The sequence below is a fragment of the Fusarium tjaetaba genome (assembly GCF_013396195.1).
Source record: "Fusarium tjaetaba strain NRRL 66243 chromosome Unknown NRRL66243_c0000056, whole genome shotgun sequence".
Taxonomy (NCBI): Eukaryota; Fungi; Ascomycota; class Sordariomycetes; order Hypocreales; family Nectriaceae; genus Fusarium; species Fusarium tjaetaba.
Window position 1 is genome coordinate 74,480 of NW_023501252.1, and position 22,803 is coordinate 97,282.

Here is a 22,803-nt window from a genome sequence, read left to right on the forward strand (position 1 = left end):
TCTAAGCGCGATGTGTGTAGACTATGTGATGAAATGCCCAAACAATAATAGTGCTAAACAATAAGGGCGGATGACCGGGGAGCTACCGTCCGCACCTAATTCCAGCTTGAAGCTCGGATATCGCATGACGGGGTCATTACATAATCTTCACGCATCATGTATGTACGCACCCGATATCGCTCTCGGAGAAAAGAGCATCGTAAGATGTTGATTGATTCAGTCTTGGAACACGAACTTTGTAGCTGATGCTGAAAAGTGAGTCTCAATATCGTGTGGCGTTCAAGTTGTTACACCATAATCACGATTCGCTAAGATCAAGCTAGCTCCATATATGTCATGTCTCCATGTATAAGTCAGGTTCACCATATAAATAAACATAAACATCCATATATCTAGCGGCTTTTCAACCCCTTCCTATAAGCTTCTGTCTACGACTGCCTTCATGATCGGCTCCATGCTGCATTCCAGTGATACAAGATACAAGTTACCCATACTCCATGCCCGTGCCCAAACTCCATTAGTCCATTATCTTGCAGGTCCCGTTTCACCAGGCCCAGAGCACCTTGTGGTGAAGAGTCCTGGCACCTAGCCTCTCAAATTCGAAAGGTGTAATCCATGAGTCGTTGGTCGACAGCTTAGCAAACACACTGGCACCCTTCCAGGTGACAACTTGTTCGTCCATATCTCTCGCGCTTCGACTCACGAGGATCCGATCGCTCAGTTCGGGTCGTCGGGCCTTGATCTTCTCCTCCAGTACAACCGTAAAGTGAGGAATTTTGGCACCACCACCAATAACCATGATACTTCCAAGTAAGTCTCGCAGCTTCTTCTCATCGCCCTTAGCGGCGTTCTGAATACTTGTGAGAATGGCAATGTCGAGAGGAGCGACCGGTAACACGGCGTCTCGCTCAGCGGCCATGGATTTAGCGGTTCGGGCAGCAGCATCGACAAACATGCCTGCTGGTGGTTGTGTTTGTCCAGGATTAGGAGTGCCTCCAGCACGAGAACCATTGGGCGCTGGGCTACCTCCATTCACACCATCCCTGTCCTTACCAAATACATAGGGAAGCGGCGTGTTAGCGCCCTCCGGCGCAGGAGATCCGGCATGAGAACCCATGGGTGTTCCATTGGTCATGCTCTCCTTTGCTCCAAGGAAGTTGAATTGTTTGTTCTCTTTGATAGGAGTTGAGATATCGGGCTGTGACAGTGTGAAGCCATTGGCGTTGGACGTTATCGACGGCTGGACAAGCGCTAGAATAGCTAATTGGGCGGCAGAGGTTGGATCGTCTGGAATATCAACGTCGTAGGCGTTGTAAGATCTCTCAACCAGCTTACGACGTCCTCTTAGCTTGGCGCTGTTGTCAAAGATGGCTGGGTCATACACTCCCATCGGAGCCAAGATGACCTCATCGTATGTCTTGAAAGCGTATTTCCGCGTTGGTTGGTTAGGAGCCCGGACATGGAAGTTGAAGAGTTGGACAGAGATATCTGCTTGCGACATGGTGCAGTGCTTAATCTTCAGCTCTTCAGCCAGAAGGAAATCATATCGTCGTCGTAGGTTCATGTCCTGGTAAGGAAAGTTGTCGTAAAGCATCATTTTGAGGAATGTGTCCGTGATATCGTAGCCTCCATATTTCAGGTTGATCCTTGAATCCTCGATGACAAGACCGTCTTCCACACAGGTCACGGCCGTCTTCTGAGCTCCCACATCGACAACACAGGCTTGTGTGTACCCAGCACCAAAAGTTGCAGCCATTCCTTCCTGGACAAAACACACTCTGGAGAATTCGAACCAGGTCATGCACGATCGCAGGATTTGCTCCACGTATTTCTTGTCGTATAAGTCGGGAATGACAAAAACGCAGCTGTACTGTTGCCATTCGCTGTTTGTCTTCAGTCCAAGCTCTTGCCTCAATGCCTTGTCGAGTAATGTTTCAAAATCATCATACATATGCTCCTGGCTTGTGTACCCATCTTCATTCCACTGTCCATGTTGTATAGGCCACCAAAGCTTGAATTTGGGATTCGAGTCGTCGGGAACACGCTCCGCTTGGTGTCCAATAAAGCACGAAGCTAATGAGTCGGGGTCATCGAGCGTTTCGATATCAGTCCATTCGATCTCAAGGGGGTCATTGTGCTTCTGAATAACTTCGGGTTCCGTACGGCGGTTGAAAGTCTGAACAAGTTCCTTCGAGTTGGGCAAGACTTTGCGCTTATTGGCTCGCATCTCGACCTTGAGGTCATTGCACATCTTATTGTATTTCTTTGACCACTCTTCGCCATATTGTTGATCCTGGGTCTTGGCCTCAAATTGTCGTCGTGGTAGGGCCTCGTACATCTCAGACTCGGTCTGAGGGAACTTGGTCGCTAATGTCATCGGAATTGTCTTGGGGAGGGCGTCGCTCGCAAAGCCTATTCGAAGATTTTGACTGCCTGGGTGGATCACAATGACCCTTGAGGGATCCAGGCCAGCCGAAGGTGTTGTAGCACCATCTTCGTCAGGAAGGTCTGCGACAGGAAGTGGTAGCTCCCCATTGGCAGTCTTGGATAGAGCGCGATCTCGGTCCCGAGCACTTTGTACTAGTCGATCTCGGGTGGCATCGCTCTGGAGGCGGAGGGCGAGGATTTGGTCATCGCGCTTCATGTAATCACTAACAAAGCATCAGCATAAACGCCGCTTATTCGAAAGGGTCATCGTACGTATAATAGTTTTTCTGATTAATCGGGGTGACATCAGGCCATGTCGTCAGCTTCATGCCATTGTCAGTTCTCTCGAGACCTACGGCAATCTGTCAGTACATGTGTCTAAAACGACAGCCGAGTCGCTATCGACAAGTGATAATGAAGCATACCTTCCCGCAGGAGGACTCTTTCGCTGACTTTCCCAACCATATTGATGGACTGGCCTTGGCCTTTCTAATGTTGCGGTGGAAATTGCGCTGAGCAAGCTCACATCGATAGTGAGTTGATTGAAGAAGCTTCCCGCGCGCCCTCAACAAGCTCTCAAAAACACCAGGAGCGCATTCATGGTCTGAATCGCGGCATCGAATTGGGTTTAGCGCAAAGCAGTCGGACTTTTAATGACCCGGGACCTCGAACAGGCATTGGCAATAGGATGGGTCCGTGTAGTGTCTTCCCCACAAAGAGGCTATTCGATAGAGTTGCGGAGTACAGCTTGAATCGGCGGCGGAAGTATTCTATTTCAACCACTAAATCCGTATACAAATACTTTGGACAATACCCTGTTGTTCCAATCACTTATTTCTCCCACAATGAGGCAGGCTTTGTTTGATCTGGAGTTACACGAGCCATGACCCAGATACTTGGGGCGATATTGACATGTGCAAATGTCGGAGATCACTACTAAAAGGCCCCTAGTCAACACTGCTGTTCCCTCTGCTATTGCTATTGGACGTCTATTTCTTCCTCACTCCCGGCCGGCATTCAGTAAATGAACATAGAAAGATATGTACCTTTGGGGCTTGCCAAACTGCTGCGAATTTAAGTTATAGGGTTGTCAGCTTATCCGCCTCAGCTGCATAAGTAACCAGCTTAAAGCCAACACTATTTCTAGACTTCGGAATAGTTGCGTCAGCCTCAAAAGACGCGTCTGTCTCACACCATTGGTACATTAGCTGCTTGCAACTTTTGGTCTACAAGAAAAGCCATTGCCAACGCCCCTCATCCGATAGGGCCAGTGGGGTTCTGCATCATGGATGTAGCACGTTTAAACACACCCAACTCGGGTTGAAGGCCGCACTTCTTGCAAGGGTTCCATAAATATGTACACATTCCTTTCCTGGGCTGCCTGGCTCTCGTAGATCTTGCTTCTCCTTTGTCTTTTGCGCTGTTTCCCCTCTCAGTAAATCTGTAGGAGCTCATCAACACAGCCATGGATGCAGCAAAGTCAAGTTTGAAGGCCTCAGCTTCTGAGAGTTCTCAATCAGAGTTGTTAACCAGTTTTGCACCCACTTCTTGGTCAGGTCCAATCATTCTTGGGGCTGTTCTTGGTTATGTCGTACTCTGTTCTCTTCTGCGTTTCTCCAGAATTAACTCGCTTCGATCTAAGTTGGGGTTTCACGACCGCGCTTCGTTGAGTCGCATGACAAATCAAGATGCTTTTCAAGTCGTTCAGAATATCGCTAGATTCGAGTTCCCGTTATTCTATGACCTTGCGGTTCGATTGGCTCTCTTTGAGGTATGTTTAGCTAACTACCTTACTAGGTGCCGAGTTGGTGTCAACATTTAAAGCTTGTATATTAACGACGTCAATACATAGACATATGCTGTTCAACCCGTCGCTCATGTTCTCTATGGCGGCAGCGATCTAGCTAATCAAAAGACAGCGCCCAAAAGGTATTTAGATGAGTGTCTTAGGATCTTGTGGCTTCTACTAACAAATACTAGATATGCAGATACTGAAGCCGTCTATGTCTGGTGAGTTTACTTGGACTACATTGCTAGAGTTATGAAGACTAACATGATGACAGCTTCGCAAACTTTCCCCCTACGTCGCCTGTTCTTCATAAAGCGGTGGCGCGCACAAACTTCCTTCATGCTCCATATATCAAGAGCGGCAAGATCAAGCAAGAAGATCTGCTATATGTGCTTTACGCCTCTTTTGCTGAGCCTGTTCGGTTCCTCGACATCTATGAGTACCGCAAACTCACTGACATGGAAGTTGCTAGCCTGTCAACTCTGTGGAAGTATGTTGCAGATATGATGGATATCGACTACAGGACTGTGCTCGGGAAGAATGAGTGGACGGATGGTCTCGAATTCTTCGAGGACATGACACGCTTCGGAGGAGACTATGAGGACAAACATTTGCGCCCTACACCGGAAATCCAGAAACTAGGCCATGTTCTTATGGACATGCTGTTGGATTCGTATCCCAAGATTGCCTCTCCGCTTGGATATCCGGCAGCTTGTGTCCTTATGGGACCTCGCTTGAGACGAGCATTTGGGTAAGTCTTTCGTTCATACCATTTCCAATTCTCCAATCAGATACTTACATGAGAACAGTTTCCCAGAGCCGGGTTTGGCTATTACAGTTCTGACATATAGTCTCTTGTTTGTTCGAAAACTCATGGTCCGCTATCTCTGCCTCCCTCGCTTAGCACCCTCCATATACCTTTCCGATCCTGACGAACAGACCGGGCGTATCAAGTCATATCATTACATGAAAGAGCCGTTCTATGTTCCTCCCACTTTCTGGCAACGCTGGAACCCCGAAGCTATTATCACATGGCTATCTGGTGGGTTGCTTCCTGGCGACGGTGGGCCTAGTATGAAGTCCGAAGGTTTCCTTTTTGAGGATTTGGGTCCTGATAAGGTTGTTGGAAAGGGTGTTGAAGAGGCGAAGGGTTTCGAAGAGGTTGTCAAGACGAAAGCGTTTGCAGGTTGTCCTTATAAGTCGTCCAAGAACTAGACTGTTTCTTGGGTGACTGGAAAGAAATATGTAGCATATGACATGGCAGATGAAGCTCTTAATTGGTTGTATGTATATACAGATAGATGGCACCATAGATTGGCCAACATTCAGCGATCTTAGGATATCTCCGCCAGCTTGCTGTATATATTTTATGAATTAGGTGTTCTATTGGAACTTGGGAGTCCATACAATACTCGGTCATCTCCAAGGCGCACAGCATTTTGCAAGCTCATAAATATATCATTAGGCCATATTGACCGATTCTTCTACATTGAGCCATCTCTCCATATCTCATCGCCGAAAAGTGTTGTTGTAAGATCAACTTCCATCGTTCAACATCAAACTCAATCTTTCCTCCGTCACAACCGTTGCTTTTTTAATTCAGAGATTTCTCACCATTTTGATGCATTGGATACTCTACTAAACCTCCAGTACATGGCCTTCGTATTGTTTATGAAGAGGAAGAAAAAGAAGCTCCAGCGCCGTGCAACCTCAGGGTAGTTGTGTATCCAATAAGAGTCTTACGTCACTCTATCGCAAAATCCAAGTTGAGAGGATAGGTTCCGTTTGTCCAAGAATCAATTCTCGTATTCCGCATTTGGAAATAGGAGGACGACACGGAACTATCGACGGGAATCTGATCGGCATTTCCCCGCTGACTGCAGGTAACCGCGTGCTAGGCACCAAGAGCAGATCACATGACGTAGTTGGCATCCATCGCCACTCTCTTATTCAGACAACATCTCATCGCACTCAATGTTTTAGGACAAGTACTTTACAGGTTTCAAAACCTTGGGGTAACACGAAATCTTACCTTGGAAGAACACAAGCACTCGGAACGCAGGAGAGTCAACCAAACACCTTCATACAGGATTAACGTCAAGAACTCACCAATATGCCTCCAATTCCTATTCACACCTCAAGCCCTATCACGGCAGCAAAGGCGTCAGGAATCACCCCAAAGACAGCACATTCAGATGACACAGCGGCGCCAGCCGAAGGGCCTGCAAGCAATGAAGTGCCGACGTCTACTTACCCGGCAGCTCAGCCAGGCGCTCGCCCGTCTATGCCAGCTCCAACTGGGGTACCTCAACCTTCCGCCAACATCCAGCCAACTCCAACGCGGGCAGTTGTAGATTCGAGCCCCCCGGCCCCGCAGCCGGGAGCTGTACCGGAGCCGCAAAATGGAGCATATTTACCACCACCTCCAAAGGCCGGCGAGACTTTACACGAGACACAAACACAGTTTACACCAGCACAAGTGCCCTATGCGCCTATATCCAGCGGGTCAGAGTTCGCCGCTACCCGTTCAGCGACGACTGCAGCTCCTGTTCCTGGCCCGTCCCCTATGGCTGGCTTGGGCCCAACCGGCATGCTAGGCGGAGGCTCCGGAAGCGACCTATCTCATCCACCTGGTTATCACCAAAACGTGCACGCGTCCGAGTTCTCCAGCTCCCAGCGTGCGGCTCACGAAGCATCAGTCTCCCAGGAGCGCAGGCCATCTCTGATAGGAGACAACGATGAGGAGGGAGTCTGGTCGGCCGCCAAGAAGTGGGCTTCGGCTGCAGGCGAGAGTCTTGCTGCAGCCGAGCATGAAGTGTGGAAGAGGATCAACAAGGAGTAACTGTTGCATCGCGCAAGCAACAGCCAACAGTACAGGCTAAGGTAGGGAACGGAAGACCGGTTCGGCATGATAGGGCTATGACCGGGATACGATAACATTAACGTTTCCCTGAGAGTTTGTTCAATATATTAATGTTTTAAGGGGATCGGACCCGTTGTGGGCGATGTTTCTGCTGTTCTATTTCCAGAATCTCCAAGCGCTGGGGGAAAGACGGAAACGTTGTGACAGATACAGAGTACAGAGGTCAGGGCAGAGGCCTTCCAGAAGTTATCTTTTCCAGGGTGCTAGGTATGTAACGTAGCAAGAAAATGAGAGAAGTTCATTGCGGGGAGATTAAAGTGTCGCAATTGGTTCATGTTGTTCATTTTGAGGGAATCGACAAGGCCTGAATCATGCTCACTCCCAAAAGGTGGTGGTGTAATTTCCCATTTGAGTAGTGATTCAGGAACGGATGTATGAGACCCTGGCCACAAAACGGCCTTACCGGGCGACCCATAGAAGAATTATGGAACGCTTGAGGAAGATGAGCAAAGAAATTCTGTTGGAGTTAGTGCACGGCAGATTATCCTGCAACTTCCTCTTTACGATACAGCTTATCTCGAAGCGGCAACGGGCAGAGCATCCTCTAGCCGTCCTGAGGTTGACGGCCGCAGGGTGCAGCACATGCCATCAAGATCAAGATCACGATATCGTCACTATCGGAGCACTTCAGCAAACCTTCAACAGCTTGAGCATTGACGCGTTTATAAACGATTATGCAAGTCTATTGTTAGTTATCACGTCAATTGACAGCCTCGTTTATGTTCCGAGCTGTCGGGCGTCAACCCAAGTCTGTGGAAGAAACCACCGTGCTCACTGTGGAGAGTCATCATAGCTCCAGGCACAGGTTCAGGCTCAGGAACCGGCTCAGGCACAAGCTCAGGCACGGAAAACTCAAGAAACAGCTCGTAACACACTGACAAATAGATGACGCGTTGCGCTGGAATAAATTGTTGCGTGTAAAACTGAATATGCGAATGAGACTCTACAGAAGGTCCCTCCCTACATAACTAGCTATGGATATGAGACGAGGGGAAGCACTGGTCGGATGATATGGATGCAAAGGAAAACAACGGAGTCTCAACGCGATGTAACAGTATCAACTGGGCTATTCCCTGACCCCTAGAGAGGATCCGGTACTTGTTGTGAGATGCGAAGATGATCTGAAGGCTTGAAGACGGTGGGTTTCTAAGTACACTAGTCGTGATACATAGCAGCGGATTCCCGTTCCATGAAGGAATCGTGGTGTCGTTCGATGTTCAGGCGTATCGATCTTGGTAGGAACGGATCTTCAGGTGTAGCAAATTTAGTAGCTGAGCTGAGAGCTGAAGAATCGACTAAAACATTAGAGATGAAAACAAATCGAGATCGGTTGCGGACTGAGCGATAGATTGTCAAGATGAAAGGACCGGCTGTTTGGAGATGCTCTTATCTACCGTGAGAGAAAGTGAACGCCATCTGCTATTCATAGCCTAAATGATCCACAACAATTAATTGAAGTCCACCATCTACCTTATGTAAATGTGCTCGGATTGAGCTCTGACGTGGTCCTCGCCTAACCGACTCGCCTGTAAGATGTGGCTTTCCAGGCGCAAAGCCGCTGTTGGTGAGCTTGTTCCAGTGAGCTTCTAGTGGGTGGGTGTTTAAACATGAGCCACGAAATCAGGCTGTGGGTTTTGAGTGGATATTATTCGACGTATCAGTGGACCTCATCCATATACCCCTGGTCTTGACACAGATCTGAGACACGCCGGTCTCCCTGCTAGCAGCTGAGACATGTCAGTACTATCCAATCAGATGCCCTGAATAACGGCTTCTACGCCAAAACGGTAGGAACAAGATACTCGTCCCGCTTCTTGCCCCAAAACCCCTGTCCTGCCGCTGCAAATCAGATGGCTTTTCCTGACCCACTCTCTTACAACTTCAAACACGCGCTTGTCCTCATCTTGCTACGCTTGCAACCTCTGCTTTGGCTCTCCAGCGCATCTCGAATGTGATCACAGCACTTGGATAAACATCAGCCAAGAGAAAGCAAATAGTAGCCTCAGCTATGCTTCTGTGTCTCAGTCGAATATACCCTCCATCAGCCTAGCGGGAGGAGATCGAGAGCCTCAAAGTTACTTTAAATTGGATAACTCATAATTCAGTCTATATCAGCGCCTGAGGATACAGATGCCACAGCTCGACTGTGCCTGTGATTCGCTCTCCGCCTCTACAATGTCACACCTGCTTTCGAAATCGACTGGCTAAGCCCAGAATTCAGGGCGCATCGCCCACTGTCTCGATGCGAATGGTGTTGCTTTGTTCCAAGCAAGATGCATGCTGAGCCACCAGTCTGCGGATGACCTATCATTCAAGAAAATATACCGACGTTGCCGTGAGGAGCTGCCGCTTCGCCTATACGGCTGTCGCCGACTTTGCTACCTCAGAAAACCCGATCAAATCTTCTGTCAAGCTCCTTAAGGGACAACCGCCGTACGATCGTGACAAAAGTTCTGGCACCTCGCCATATAAGTGCCCCTCATGCGGGGGATCAGAGGACGGGGTCTTTGACATATGTATGATATTGCCATATTGCCGTGAGCGCAGATATATCGAGAGGACTGCGCTCAGGCGGTAGGCGATCCCGCTGCAACTCGGTTCGGTTCCTGAATTGCCTTGATCGAGCAATTAGCCTTAGCACCCGGGCTTTAGTGGTTTCAACTGTTGTGAAAAATAGCATACTGCATCTGCTATACCCTGGCCTGTCTCGACTCTAGAGGGTATTGTCCCTCTTCCGGGGTTGGCGGGGGCGTGCCGGTCGATTTTAGGGGGGTGTCAAGAAGAACGGCCGAGGTGAGGCATCAAGTTATCGCACCCAAGGTCTGGGTGTCGGTCAACAGATGTGGCGTGTCTACAGCTTGAATCCGCTGTCGTCGGAAGTTTTGTCAACCCCAGACGGGTCTAACGTGGCTCAGTTTGAGTCGACACACTGAATATCGACCTCGTCGACTCACTAGCCCGCCCGTCCATCCACACGTCCCTCGTCGCCTCTTGTTTCTTCAGAGGATGAGACAAGCCACCTCCGTCGAGTCGCTGTTGTGCAGCCCGACTGGACGGTCCAGTGGCCCGATCGAGCCCCTTGTCGATACACTCTTGAAGCCTGCGCCACTCTTGGTCGTCTTGGAGTCGGTTTGGAATCATCAATTGGTATTATACAGGACCATCGTCTTGCAGCTTCATCTTCTACGGTTTGGCTCTCGATATCATCTTTATCCTCTTCACGCCCTCTTGCGGGATCTAACTTTCTTTTAGTACAACTTCTAGCCCTGCTGACTGGAAGCTGTGGCCTTATTGTCCCCTAGTCCGGGGTCATGAGAATCCCTGCTCATACCCCTGCCCTCTAGCTCCACCGGCTTCTCAACTTCCTTGACTCTTACAGACGAACTTTCCTACTGTACTCGCAACCTGCTAGGCCCCATCCTATCCCAGGAGCGCTGCGACTCTGTTTTGCACCGGATAGCCCCCTCCTCTGCTATGTATCCGCTTTCTCTTGTACCAGTTCATAGATCGGTCTGTGTTGCGTGTTGGAATCCACTCGGTCCAGCCCCTCCCGTCTATCCAAACCTCTCCCCTGGTGACCGTCCCTGACTTGCGGAGCTTCCTTGCCTCCATGGATGATGCCTCTTGCCCATCGTACACGTCTTCTCTTATACCTCCAGGTTCCGGCTCCGCTACCCTTTCGCTTCTTCCGCAAATCTACCAGCTCATTAACTTTGTTCGTCCGTTTTGCCTCCAGTCATTCCTTAACACAAACACTTGCATGTCATCAAACCGTATAATATAGCAAGCCCACCCACCGCTATCCAAGTCCAGGTCTAGCTATCCTTTCCTTCATAAACAGGGCTTAAACCAACTACGCCACTTTCCTTTACAAAAAGACAAACAATCGATTCACTCTCTACGCGTCAGTCTCCGCTGTCATCAGTCCAAGGGATCCTGTTCGCTTCATAGTACATATTACTATACCCTAACCGCCTGACATCCCCCAAATCGACTGTGATCGTTCCTTACAACACATCCATTCCTTACAACGCATGTCGACTGCCCGGAAATTACTCCCACATTCGACTTGGCCATTGCTCTCTTAGTTGACCAGGTAAGCTCGAGATGGTCCCGCGGCACTCCCGAAGATCCAGATATGATGTGGACCTGGGCTTGCCAGTTTACCATGATCGTCCACCATCTCATCGAGGATTCATGCTGACACCACCCTGCCCTTGCCAGATAGATTCTGCATAATAGTTTAACGGCTCGCTCCTGTAAGGACTCTTGGGTTCCTGCTTTTACCACCACCCTACCTGTATGCTTCATACTTTCTTGTCCTTCCTTTGAGCCATATGCACGAAATACTTACACTTTATTCACGCAGCAACACCAAAGTTGACACTCAACTTTTCTTTTCTATCTGTGATAGTATTTATACAGCTGGCTTGCATACCTATCTGGGCCTACGCCTATAATCAACATGAACTCAAACGAATTTATCGAAAACGAATCCGTGCTGGGCTCGGACGAGATGTGGTCAACACCAGCCACTCAGTCTAAGCCTCGCCCTATGCCCATCTATCAGGGATTCTCTTTCTGCGGTGCCGAGAACTTCTCATCAGTGCCATCTTGGGACTCATCTTCAGTTTCATTCCAGCAAACCCCCAGTGAGACCATGTCACGCCCCGGATCTATGCATCAAGACTTCTACCCTCCTACCACTATGGATAACTGTAAGTAAAACCGAGCCTCACTATATCACTCACACTAATCTGAAGCAGCATCGTGGATGGATAAGCAAGTCGAAGATCAATTTGATCTTCACGGCATGGACTACGATATGACCATGGGAATGAGCTCCTTCACAAACGATGAAGCCATCCCTGTTCTTGACCTGAAGCAGGGAACACTTGCCGAGGAAGATCTGATGGCCATTGATGACGGTTCAAAACAGCGTCGAATGTCCGGCTCTTCCTTTTCGATGTCCACCTCTGGAGCCTTCTCCGACATGCCTCTCGATGATTTCTCGGCAGCGCTCTCTGAGGCGCCCTCCTTCAGCTCTGATTATCCACCGCCTTCTAACCGCACTTCTATGATGTCTTCCACCCAGCTTTCGCCCGTTGCCTCGCCGCGAATGACTCCTCAGTCGAGGACCGATCTTGTGAGGACTCAGAGTCGTGGCCGCGGTGCTTCTCCGTCTCCCCGACCCAGCAACGTTCGATCTGCTCCCTACAGCGTCGAGGGGCCAAGACTCAAGCGATGGTCTACTGGTACTTACAACACCTCTGCTAGCCGCAAGCCTGCCCAGTACGTTTACCATGCCTGCCCGGATGTCTACAACAGCCACCAGCACATGTACTCCGGCCACTCTTCTCCTGCCATCGGTACCACTCCTCTGCCTCTCAACTACGGCAACCTCCAGGCCATGCAGCAAGCACCTTTCGTTGTCCCCAGCACTCCCGTCTACCAGAGAAACAGCATGCTGCTTCCTACTCAGCTTCCATCTCAGATGGCCCAGCAGCAGCCCTGGCAAACCGACGTCAACCATTTCGCCCCGCCTCAGCCACTTCTGTCTCACGGCCTTTTCAGGATGCTTCAGAGCAACGGAGATGCCGCTTGCCTCAACGGACACTACACCGACCTTTCTGACCCTCCTGAGCTGTACGCCGCTCTCCGAGAAGAGCAGATTCCTCCACCTCCCGAGGACATGAACCCCGAGGATCCCGACATGATTCCCCGCGAGCAGGAGTTGCGATTTGAGGGCGACCTTTACACCCCTAGATGGGTTCGAGGTCACGGCAACAAGCGAGAGGGATGGTGTGGAATCTGCAAGCCTGGACGATGGCTCGTGCTGAAGAACTCTGCCTTCTGGTATGACAAGTCTTTCTCTCACGGCATTAGCGCTGCCACCGGAAGCTCGTTCCAGGAGCCCCAACAGAAGAGACGCATGGATGGAAACCCTGATGTTTGGGAGGGTCTTTGTGGTAGCTGCGAGCAGTGGATTGCCCTTGTTAGCAGCAAGAAGAAGGGAACCACCTGGTTCAGACACGCGTACAAGGTAAGTCGGACTAACCCACCAAGAGGGGCCTTGACTGACAATTTCTAGTGTCACACACATCTCAAGGTGAAAGACACACCTAAGCGTCGCCGCGAAAGCAGCAACGCCAGGGCGCTAGCCATGTCGACCATGGCAAAGCCCAAGATTGAAGTTCAACATCAACGACCCATGACGCCCCAGATGCCTGTCTCCTCGATGGAGCTTGCCACTACGCCTAGACCCTCTACTATGTCCCAGATCACGTCTCACCCTCAAGTCACCTCTGTTCTCGCTCCCCAGGAGCACTATACCATTGATCCGATGTCTGGAAACGTCCTTACGACTGAGCCATTTCCGAACATGATTTAACTCGATACGACTCTGCTTTTTACAGTTTAGACTTTTTCCTTTTGATTTCCGCCGTACCACGACAGCACATGTATTGTCGTGGATGGCACCACACTCGTTACGTTACGAAAAGATCTTTGAGATGATGTTTGATACCAGTTGAAGCCAGGGATAAGTTTGTTGATCCCTGTGCTTAAAGTTTTCTGTTTAATTTCTGTTCCTTGCCTTGCCTCTGAGGGCCTGCTTATGCTATTTAGGAGGAGGAAACGACCAGTTCTGGGAGGGATCACCACGTGGACGAGGCTATCCCATACTTGAATGTGGGAGGAATTTGGAAAAAGTACATGTCAGAAAGGGAACCAGGGAAAAAAGTGGAGGATTCACCATATCATTTTTTACTTCTTCTTTTACTTCTTATCTTCTTTTTCTTTTTCTTTCTTTTTCTACATCTGCTCACTTTGAGAGATACCCAGGAGTTTTTGCTTTTACTGCACTAGATAGAATGGTCGGTTTAGGATTAGGAGCCTTCCTTTGGGGAAGAGCCTGATGAATGAAACGAGCAAGATGGACGATGCTGCTGGCCAGTCGAAGTCGAAGGCATGGATTTACATAGATAGAAATAGCTACGCAACGGTCACCCAATATCACTGTTATTGATTTTGTCTGTATCTGCACCTTGGTTCATAACTATCATATGGGTGGGCGGAGACTTGTGCTCCGTACTTGACAGCGACAAACGGAAGTCTCCGTGAAACGCCTTATGAAAAGGGATCGTCGGATCCGTTTTGTTTCGAGGGCGAAAAGCACGATGTGACATGAATTAATTACAGCACAAGGACTGGCTTGTCAGCCCGTTGCAACTATGCAATGTTGCTTTGCAGAAGGAAAAGTGGTACCACGAGGGGCTGGCAGGATGTTCGGCGGTTCTTGATAGGGCATTACTCGTCTTGGAGGAAGAGAGAGTAGCAGTATAAGTGATGGCTATTAAGACCAGGGGTCTTTTGGCCAGGGGAGATCGGCAAGTGTTCTGCCACTCCCAGGGGAGTATTGCAACGCTGGGGAGAATGTTTGGTGTTTTCCGCTATATCGTTAATTGGACGAGATCTCAAATAACCAAGGCTGACAAGTCTGTGAGCGGGAAGCGGAGATCCTTTGTTGATCGTGCCAACGGTCTAGTGATTCTAGCCAAGGCAGCCAGATTCCGTTTCAGGAACTCATATGCGAGCCTTGCGAGGGGACTTTGCAGAAATTGGTATGTGCTAACTACCAAGTTCAAGCAACGTAGGCGAATTGGCCGGTTTTCCTTAACAGATTTCTGGTAATATCATACTGAAGTTAAGCGAGAAGGGGCACAGTACAATGCATTGGAGAAACGGAAGACATCGTCACATGTTGTTTCTGCTATTATTGACGTGACGTGACGTGACAGCATCAGGATCAGGATCAGGATCGGTCACGGCTTTGACTTGGCAGGTTCTGATACAGGTACCCGAGGCCGAGGAGAGCCAGGGTCATGAACCCGGTGTTTGTGCGTACGGATACTCGTAAATTCGTAATGGAAACATAATAACGGCGTTAGTTGACTGGTACAAGTCTCAGACGGAACAATTCGGTGTAGATTTTGTAACTTGGCCGAAGCAACACAACACAGGCGTGGGTCTCTCAATAAATTTACTCTTTCGCTTCTGAAACCAACTTTGAACCCTGAACTGTCTGTCAGTTAAACTTTTGTCAAGGCATCTCTCACTTTGCGGGGGGCAGACGAAGCGAGGCTGGGAATTGAACAACGCATCGTCAACGAGCAAGGCCATTCCCGGCAGTCAACGAGCATTTTATCCTTGTAACTAACAGAGTTTTTGTACATATGTATTGAGGCAAAGCGGGTGTTGACAGGAGACAGGCAGGACTGGACTCTCGATCGCGGGGGGGTGTGAAGGTGTGAATAGAGTAGAGACGAAACAAATGCTTAATCTCCCATATTCATGCGTTGGCGGAGGAGACTCCGGATGGGGCCGGTTCGGGGAGCGGCATCCGGATGGAGGAAACGTTTAAGCCGGCCGGGGGTGATGAATAAAGTTGATGGACAGTAGTGGCATAGTGTCGTACGGAGGTATAACGTTAGGGCAGGCAGTTAATTAGGTTGTGTTATACGGGGGTTAACTATGTTCTTCAGGGTGATGTGATGTGATGTGCAAAGACCACATAGTATAGTATTAGTATACACACAATATTTTATACCCACTGCAGGCATCGGTGCGCGTTTGTTCGGATAAGAGGACAGATTTGGCTCTCGGTAGATGTTCACGGCAGGCTCCGTCAAAGTCACGATAACCTCGCTTGTAAAAGAAACTATGATGAATTGAGAAACTGACAAATATATGTGTAAGAGGCCCACCATCTGTGAAATCTCGCGATACAAAGCAGAAGCACAGAAAGATGCTTGCAATTAAGCAACATATACTTAGTAGAACACGTGAGAAAGACAATGCCTATCAGAATGACTACCAGTATGAATAAAGTTGGAATGTCTGGTGGAATGGAGATGCAAGCACTTAAAACCCCGGTCGAGAAAGGTCTATTTCCAGAAGACACACACCATCTTGTCGATCCTGGGTGGCCAATCATGAGCCGCTCTGCTTCTTCACCTTACCATCTGGCTGGAATTGAGAGCGGGTTCACTGTGAGAAGCACGTGAAAGGCATATAAACCTCAGAGAAGTTGGATAAAAGACAAAAATGCCGATTGATGTTGTAGAATCAAGTTGCATACGTACCGCGACTGTGTCTGAGAAAGTGGTGAGTAACGTATGAAACTCTCAAAACCTCACAAGTTTCATTGTGATTACTGAGCCAATACTTCCGCGCCCCGTTATAGGAGTGTCGATACTAGTTTACTGGTATTGAGTTTGTCACCATTCACAGTCTTTACCGTTCGATCCGTCCCGTTTGAACCTTATTGACAAAGAAAGTTGCTAATATAATGGCTCTTGGCAGCTTGTTGGCTCTAAGAAGCAGCCACGAGAATTGTCAAGTGAATGTCTCACTCATCATCATTAGTTAGGTAGGCATGTGAAGTTGAGGGTAGACCAGGCAGACAGTGGTATGTCCATACTATCCCCGATGGATATTGAGCCACCTCGGGGTGTTCCTGTCCGACAAAATAGGAGAAACTGAGCAGACAAACATTGCATCATATGGCCATACTCTATAAATAAAGTAATTGGAGGAATAGCTTGAATGCCATGGACATCAGGCTTAAAAAAGAAAATATCAACAACCTATACGGTCGCCGGTTCCCCGACTAGTTAGGTAGTATGGGAGAGCCCCGACAACCAGACAATGATGACGAGTGCAAAGCCACCAGGCCCAGAATATACCAAAATGCTTCTCTTAATTACTGACAAGTCTCAATATGTGACGTGATACACAACCTGTTTCTCAAGCAACGTCTGGGTCTGATGCTCACGTCTCAAGACAGGCTTGCCAAGTTGATTACTGCCCTTTCAAGACATGCGGCTGAATCAGTTTTCTTTGGGTGACAGTTACAGTAGCAATAGCCGATGATGACAAAGTGGTGAGCTGATTGTGGTTTCGGGAACTTGTTGGTTGGCTGTCAGCAGTCGGTGAGAGATGCAGTTACAGGGTATTTGTATCCGTGGTTGGAGAAGTGCAGTCAGTTGCCTTTTACATACATGCAACCATCCATGGATGTTTGAGGGGGAAACCTGTCCTTATCAAAATAGTCATCATCATGATCCGTCAATACGGCGTTCCGCGGATTCATATAGTACTATCAAACCATGTCGGGATGTATCGCCTATTTCAGGTAGCTAGATATCTATGACGGGAGTCATAGCGTGCAACCATGATGAGATAGTTTCATTACAACTCCTTCAGCTGCTGAGCTCATCACAACTCAAGAGTAACCAGTCACAGTTATTTTAGAGCATAGCAACTCTCGGTGACAGAATCAACGGTTATCGCGTTGAATACCTAAATAGTTAGTGTTCTTGTTATCTTCTCAGCTCTCGAGCTGAGCTATTGGCTTCGGGCAGTGCCTCTTCTAGTCTAGGACTGTTCCAGCGGTTGGCTAGCAGAGGTCCGTAGCGCACTGAAGCCCCCTGAAGAGCGTTACCGGCGGTTGCCCAACAACGGCTAAGTTGAGGAGGAAGAGGGCGCTGATGCGCCACCAAGCTTGCGATTTCGAAGTTGTAGATTCATTTTAATAAATGTTCATAGCTTTTATTGATTTGCCCAGCCCTATCTAATTGTTATCTGTCTCGCAGTTGTTTGTATTTTCTCTCTTTCTGCACCACGAGATATACAGTACCTGCTGAGTTCCCGTCTGCAAACAGCTCAGTTCAACTGTCGAGTTCAGCTCAGGTGTAGTTTGTAAATAGGAAGGTCGGGCACGTACTGTATCCACTGCATCCGTCCCGTGCAGTCTTATCCTATCCAATCCATCCAATCCATTCCCATCGAGAATTTACCGACTCGAAGCGAGCAAACGAACGGACCGCTTCAACCTTCTTCTGCCTAAACTGAAGAGGGTATCCTCGACGTCGGCACCCGCGAGATCACGACATCATCACATACGAGAGTTGAGAAGGAGAAGACTCGAGACGGAACGACACAAGACGAGGCGAGACCAGACGAGACGAATCTGCAAACCGATGAAATAACTCTGTTTAATCGAAGTCAAGGTACGAGAAATCTGATAGTCTGTCTACTCTACTTCTCTGCTCTTAGTTCTGCATCTGTTCAGCTCTGGCCTCGGTATCCCCATCAACATGCAGCTCCCATCATCCCACTCAACAACATCCTCTATCTCCATTGACAACGAGACGAGACAAGACAAGACACAAGCCCAGTCTCAATCTCTGGAGTCAAACGTTCCATCCTTCTTTCTATTTATTCGTTTGCTCTGGCGCCATTTGGCGGGGGTTTCTACTTTTCTCCCTGCTTTAACTATCGTCTCCCTTTCTTTAAACTGGTCCTTCTTCCCTGCCCCTCCTCTTTTTTTATCGGGGCTTACCTATCCATCCCGTATTCCATCCCGACTTCATTCCTCCCTTTGCACCACATTTGCTCTTTTTATCATCAGTGGCTTACGATCATGCTTGTCCAAGCAAAACAGTCTTAGACCTTAATGCCTTTCTTCCGTCCTTTCATGATCGTTCACGACCTTGTATAATGCCCCACGAGCACCGACCGACCTGCGACATCTAAATAGACTTTCTCTCTCTATCTTTCTCTACCTGTCACAGCCTGCCCACGCCGAGCTCGACATTCTACCTGACACGATTCCGATCAACGAACTGCAATCTTTCTACCTTGTTTTTCTTGTTTCAAACTTTTCTCGAGTACGATTCTCCAGCTTTTTGCATAAACTTCAGCTCCTGCTAGTGCTCTACTACGGCAACGTGACCGACCGTGCACATCATCAACCTCGAACTCGAAGCATCCCTTCGGCCTACAACTGAGTTGGCCTTTATGATAAGCAATTAGATTTGCTATGAACGGGAATCAACTGGCTTCAAGGCAAGCTCAATTCACAGCATTGCCCAATTCTTTCCCTCATCATCAACCGATCCATCATCAACATGGCATCCGTATCAAATTCACTAACCAATCCGGGGTTGTACAGTTTTGCCAATTCGAACTACCGCCCTCCAACCTCCGCAGAAACACCTGTCTCCGACTCCTTTCCCAGTCCCGTTTTCGAAACCCCCAAACCCGGGCAAGGTTCAGTCACCGACTCCGGGGGCTGGACTCCGCATTTTGCTGAAGAATATTCCGTCTTCAACTCGACTCCTGGAAATCTCCGTGGATCTCAAAATTCTTTCGTTGACTTTCGTGCTGCCACACCTTCCAGCAAGCACAAGAGGCTGCTATCCAACGACACTTTTGCTACTGAAATTGCAACTCATGTGAATCACTTTTCGGACCAAAATCTACCACTGCCGCCGGTCGAGCCATCACGTCGCTTGGCCTCATCCCCAAATTCAGTAACCGTACCTCAAGAATATATAACCGATACGACACCCCTACCCAGTCCTGATCCGGCCAAACACCCTCAAACCTCCAAGAAGGCTAGGAAAGCCGGAGTTCAGGGTGTAGAGCCCTCGCAGACAGCGACACCCCCACCCACTGGACGTAGGGGAGCACGGAAGCTCGCCGACAAGCTCAATATGCAAAATGATCAGTATTTCGGCCAGCCCGACTTCACTGGCAACTCTCAACAACAACAGCAACATGATATTGCTGCCTTGATGGCTTCCTCTGGTGACATGTTTGCATATCCCATGACAGCACCTGCTGCCACGCCTAACACTTTCTGGGATCCTTCGATGGGTATGGACTTTGACTTTAGTGCATCGCCTTCCAATGTCTTTCAGACGACACCTGTTCAGCATGGTGGCCATCACCGCCACACAGGTTCCTTCGACTGGAATAGCGAGGTACCACTCTTTCAAGACCCTAATGCACCATTCGCTTCCGCAGGTTCAGACCCTATGCAAACCATGCAACGTGACCGTCCTCTTGCACCAAAGCCTATGGGTTCGGCAGGTGTTACTACAGCAAGTGCTGCCATGTCTGCTGCCCTTTCCGCTCCTCTAGATGACCCTTTTGGACTTGGACAGTCCATGAATGGAGTAAACCCTGGATTGCTGTTTGAACCTCCACACCATTCTGTTTTGGATAACCCTGCTCTCATCCCAGTGACACAGGCTGGCTCCGCTGAAGCCACCATTTTCCAATCGAGATCAAGAACACCTTTGGGTGAAAACATCCGCCAATCAACGAGCATGAAGGACCTGAGGGCTACAAAGGCACCCGATCGTGCACTTGCACCATCCCCTGTCAAGGCAAACCCTCGGCCCGGAATGGGTAGGAGTTTCAGCGAAAACCGTGGCAAGAGAGCCCAACCACAGAACCGACCTGTACTACCCAAACTTGCACCGGCACGGCCAGTCTCACAAGCCAGCAATGGCTCCAATAGCGACAGTGCGCCCCCAAATCGGCCTATAGCCAAACCAACCGGAAGGTTGTCTCCAATGAAGAGCCAACACCGCCTTTCGGGCTTGGCCTCCATCCCTGAAGGGCCAGCACTGCAACACCAATCCACTCGAACAGCTGTGAAATTCACCATCGACTCGAGGGGCAGAGCTCGTGCAGAGACAACGATCGTGCCTAATGAATGGGACTGGGAGCCCAGTGCCAACCATCCGGGACTCATTCGTGATAGGAGTCGAACACCACGAGACCTGGGTCCTTCGGAAGATGACGAATCATCTTCGGACGACGAGCCTATCATTATTCCTAGCAGGAACAACTCGTTCAATGCGTCCTTTGCTTTACCTGACCCACTGAGACCAGTTGGGTCCATCTTTCACTCTTCGCGACGTAGTATTAGTGACAGGAGCACGGGTAGCATACACGATACTATTGGAGGATCGCAGCACGACGCGGATAGCGAGAATGAGACGATGGTGTATGAGCGCAAGGACAAGATTGGGGATGCTGCTAGTGAGCTTCGTAAGGTCATGGAGGACCGAAGAAAGCGATCAAATCCGATGGGACAGGGTGGACAACACCGCTCATTCCAGGGTGGACACTTTGGCCCTTTTCGAGGTGACAGCAACTCGCCGTCGACCCTCACCGAGTCAAGCCTTATAACAGACAGACACGTCAGATGTCTCTGTAACCGAAAGGGGGCTGACGAGGGGGACGGCTCCATGATCCAGTGGTAAGTTTTGCCAGCCTATGGCCACCAGGGCAAATAGCCGTCGGAGATTTAATATGAATGGAGCTGACACTAATACAGCGAGTCCTGTGAAATGTGGCTCCACGGAAAGTGTATCAATCTCGACCTCAGGACTCAACCAAGAGTGTATGTCTGCTCGTTCTGTGCTAACACACCGAACATGCGAGGAGGCCGGATGCGAGATACGGGACGAGGAAACTTGATGGGAGGTGTACCCGTAGCGTCTCCATTGGCGAGCAAATCATTTAGGGCGTTCCGATAAGGCAACAGGTTGTATGAGCATTTCTTGAAGGAGTAGACTGGATGAAAGGAGTACTGGATAACGAATGCATTTGATCGAGTACATACATAAATATTGGCATTTCAGACAAAAATATGACATTCAGGGTTCAAGTAATCCGCAGTTGCTCAGAAGACGACCTAGTTAAGTGAGCACATGCCATCAAGGCCGTGTAGGGGCCAACACGGCAAACATATAGTCCATGCGAGATGGTCACAACAGGAATGGAATAGTCAAAAATCATGAGCTACGATCGAGTCCTCGAAACATGGAAAACTCCAGAGCTTCCGATTACTACCCAAAATGATCTTGACGTCTCCTCTCGTTGGCCAATGCCGTGAATGCCCACTTCCGTTAGCTCTGCCGTAAACCCCGAGCGGGACCACTCAATCAAAAGCCGGCCTACGGAGCTTATGGCCCCGATCTCGGAATGGCGGGGAAGAGTGTTAGTGAGGCAGCGGGCGGGGCAGCAACAGAGGTTCAGCAAACAAGGTGCAACAATCGACTCTTCTGTTTGTCTTCTTTGACCTCTCATTGTCTATTATTCAATAGGTTAACACCAATTCAAAATGGTCGAATACAACTTTGTCGTACTTTGCTGGTGATCACTGCAATCCCGAGCTTCGGAGTTGAAAGCCTGAACGCATGCGAACTACGAACAGATTGTTCTTGAAGGCATTCGGGCAAGGAAACATACCTATATTACAGCTTACAGAAAGAGCATATACCTAACTGATTGATCAATCAGGTTCTCGAGAGACTTGGATGGTTAGCAAGTTCAACCTCCAGAACCATCGCATGGGTGGTGTTAGTCCTGATCATACATTGCACATCTAGCTCTGACAGTCCTAGTATCTATTCCATTAATGTCGACGGTACCCTTCTCACCGACGAGACCCTCGCCGCCGCAAATAATGCTGATGCCGTCCTCCTCGGTGGTCCCGGATGGGGGACCGGCGCTGTCCGACCCGAGCAGGGCCTTCTGAAGCTTCGCAGAGGCATGGACACATACGGCAACCTGCAACTTTGTTTCTTTGTGTCAGACTCTCTGGTCGGCGCCTCTCCCTGTATGTCGCGACATAGAATTTAGACTTTGGTCTTGTTCTGAACACACTATTGACTTTGGCGAAAGGTCATGACGGAGATCTTAAGAAGGAGTTCCTGATCTCAAGGGTGATCACGAGTTGGTGGTCTGCGCGCCACAGACTTGGGTGGTAACACTACCAGAAAGTAGGTTGGTATTGCTG

General features: G+C 49.2%; 5 protein-coding genes across 5 annotated transcripts; 4 read left to right on the forward strand and 1 right to left on the reverse strand.

The window, feature by feature from the left end:
- Positions 1-544: 544 nt before the first annotated feature.
- Positions 545-2,892, reverse strand: FTJAE_2702 (actin; the record flags this gene model as incomplete). Its single annotated transcript, XM_037348923.1, has 3 exons — positions 545-2,651; positions 2,701-2,779; positions 2,853-2,892. 3 exons carry the CDS (start codon positions 2,890-2,892, stop codon positions 545-547), a joined length of 2,226 nt encoding a protein of 741 aa, XP_037210187.1.
- A 1,000-nt stretch (positions 2,893-3,892) lies between these two features.
- On the forward strand, positions 3,893-5,431 carry FTJAE_2703 (dephospho kinase; the record flags this gene model as incomplete). Its single annotated transcript, XM_037348924.1, has 5 exons — positions 3,893-4,198; positions 4,280-4,356; positions 4,408-4,437; positions 4,491-4,967; positions 5,026-5,431. The coding sequence occupies 5 exons, from the start codon at positions 3,893-3,895 to the stop codon at positions 5,429-5,431; spliced, it is 1,296 nt and encodes a 431-aa protein (XP_037210188.1).
- An 898-nt stretch (positions 5,432-6,329) lies between these two features.
- On the forward strand, positions 6,330-7,058 carry FTJAE_2704 (uncharacterized protein; the record flags this gene model as incomplete). The annotated part of the gene is made up of 1 exon (XM_037348925.1): positions 6,330-7,058. One exon carries the CDS (start codon positions 6,330-6,332, stop codon positions 7,056-7,058), a length of 729 nt encoding a protein of 242 aa, XP_037210189.1.
- Positions 7,059-11,604: 4,546 nt separating this feature from the next.
- Positions 11,605-13,530, forward strand: FTJAE_2705 (uncharacterized protein; the record flags this gene model as incomplete). The annotated part of the gene is made up of 3 exons (XM_037348926.1): positions 11,605-11,857; positions 11,906-13,182; positions 13,231-13,530. 3 exons carry the CDS (start codon positions 11,605-11,607, stop codon positions 13,528-13,530), a joined length of 1,830 nt encoding a protein of 609 aa, XP_037210190.1.
- A 5,581-nt stretch (positions 13,531-19,111) lies between these two features.
- FTJAE_2706 (uncharacterized protein) lies at positions 19,112-22,774 on the forward strand (the record flags this gene model as incomplete). The annotated part of the gene is made up of 4 exons (XM_037348927.1): positions 19,112-21,258; positions 21,337-21,402; positions 22,409-22,623; positions 22,689-22,774. The coding sequence occupies 4 exons, from the start codon at positions 19,112-19,114 to the stop codon at positions 22,772-22,774; spliced, it is 2,514 nt and encodes an 837-aa protein (XP_037210191.1).
- Positions 22,775-22,803: the final 29 nt, after the last annotated feature.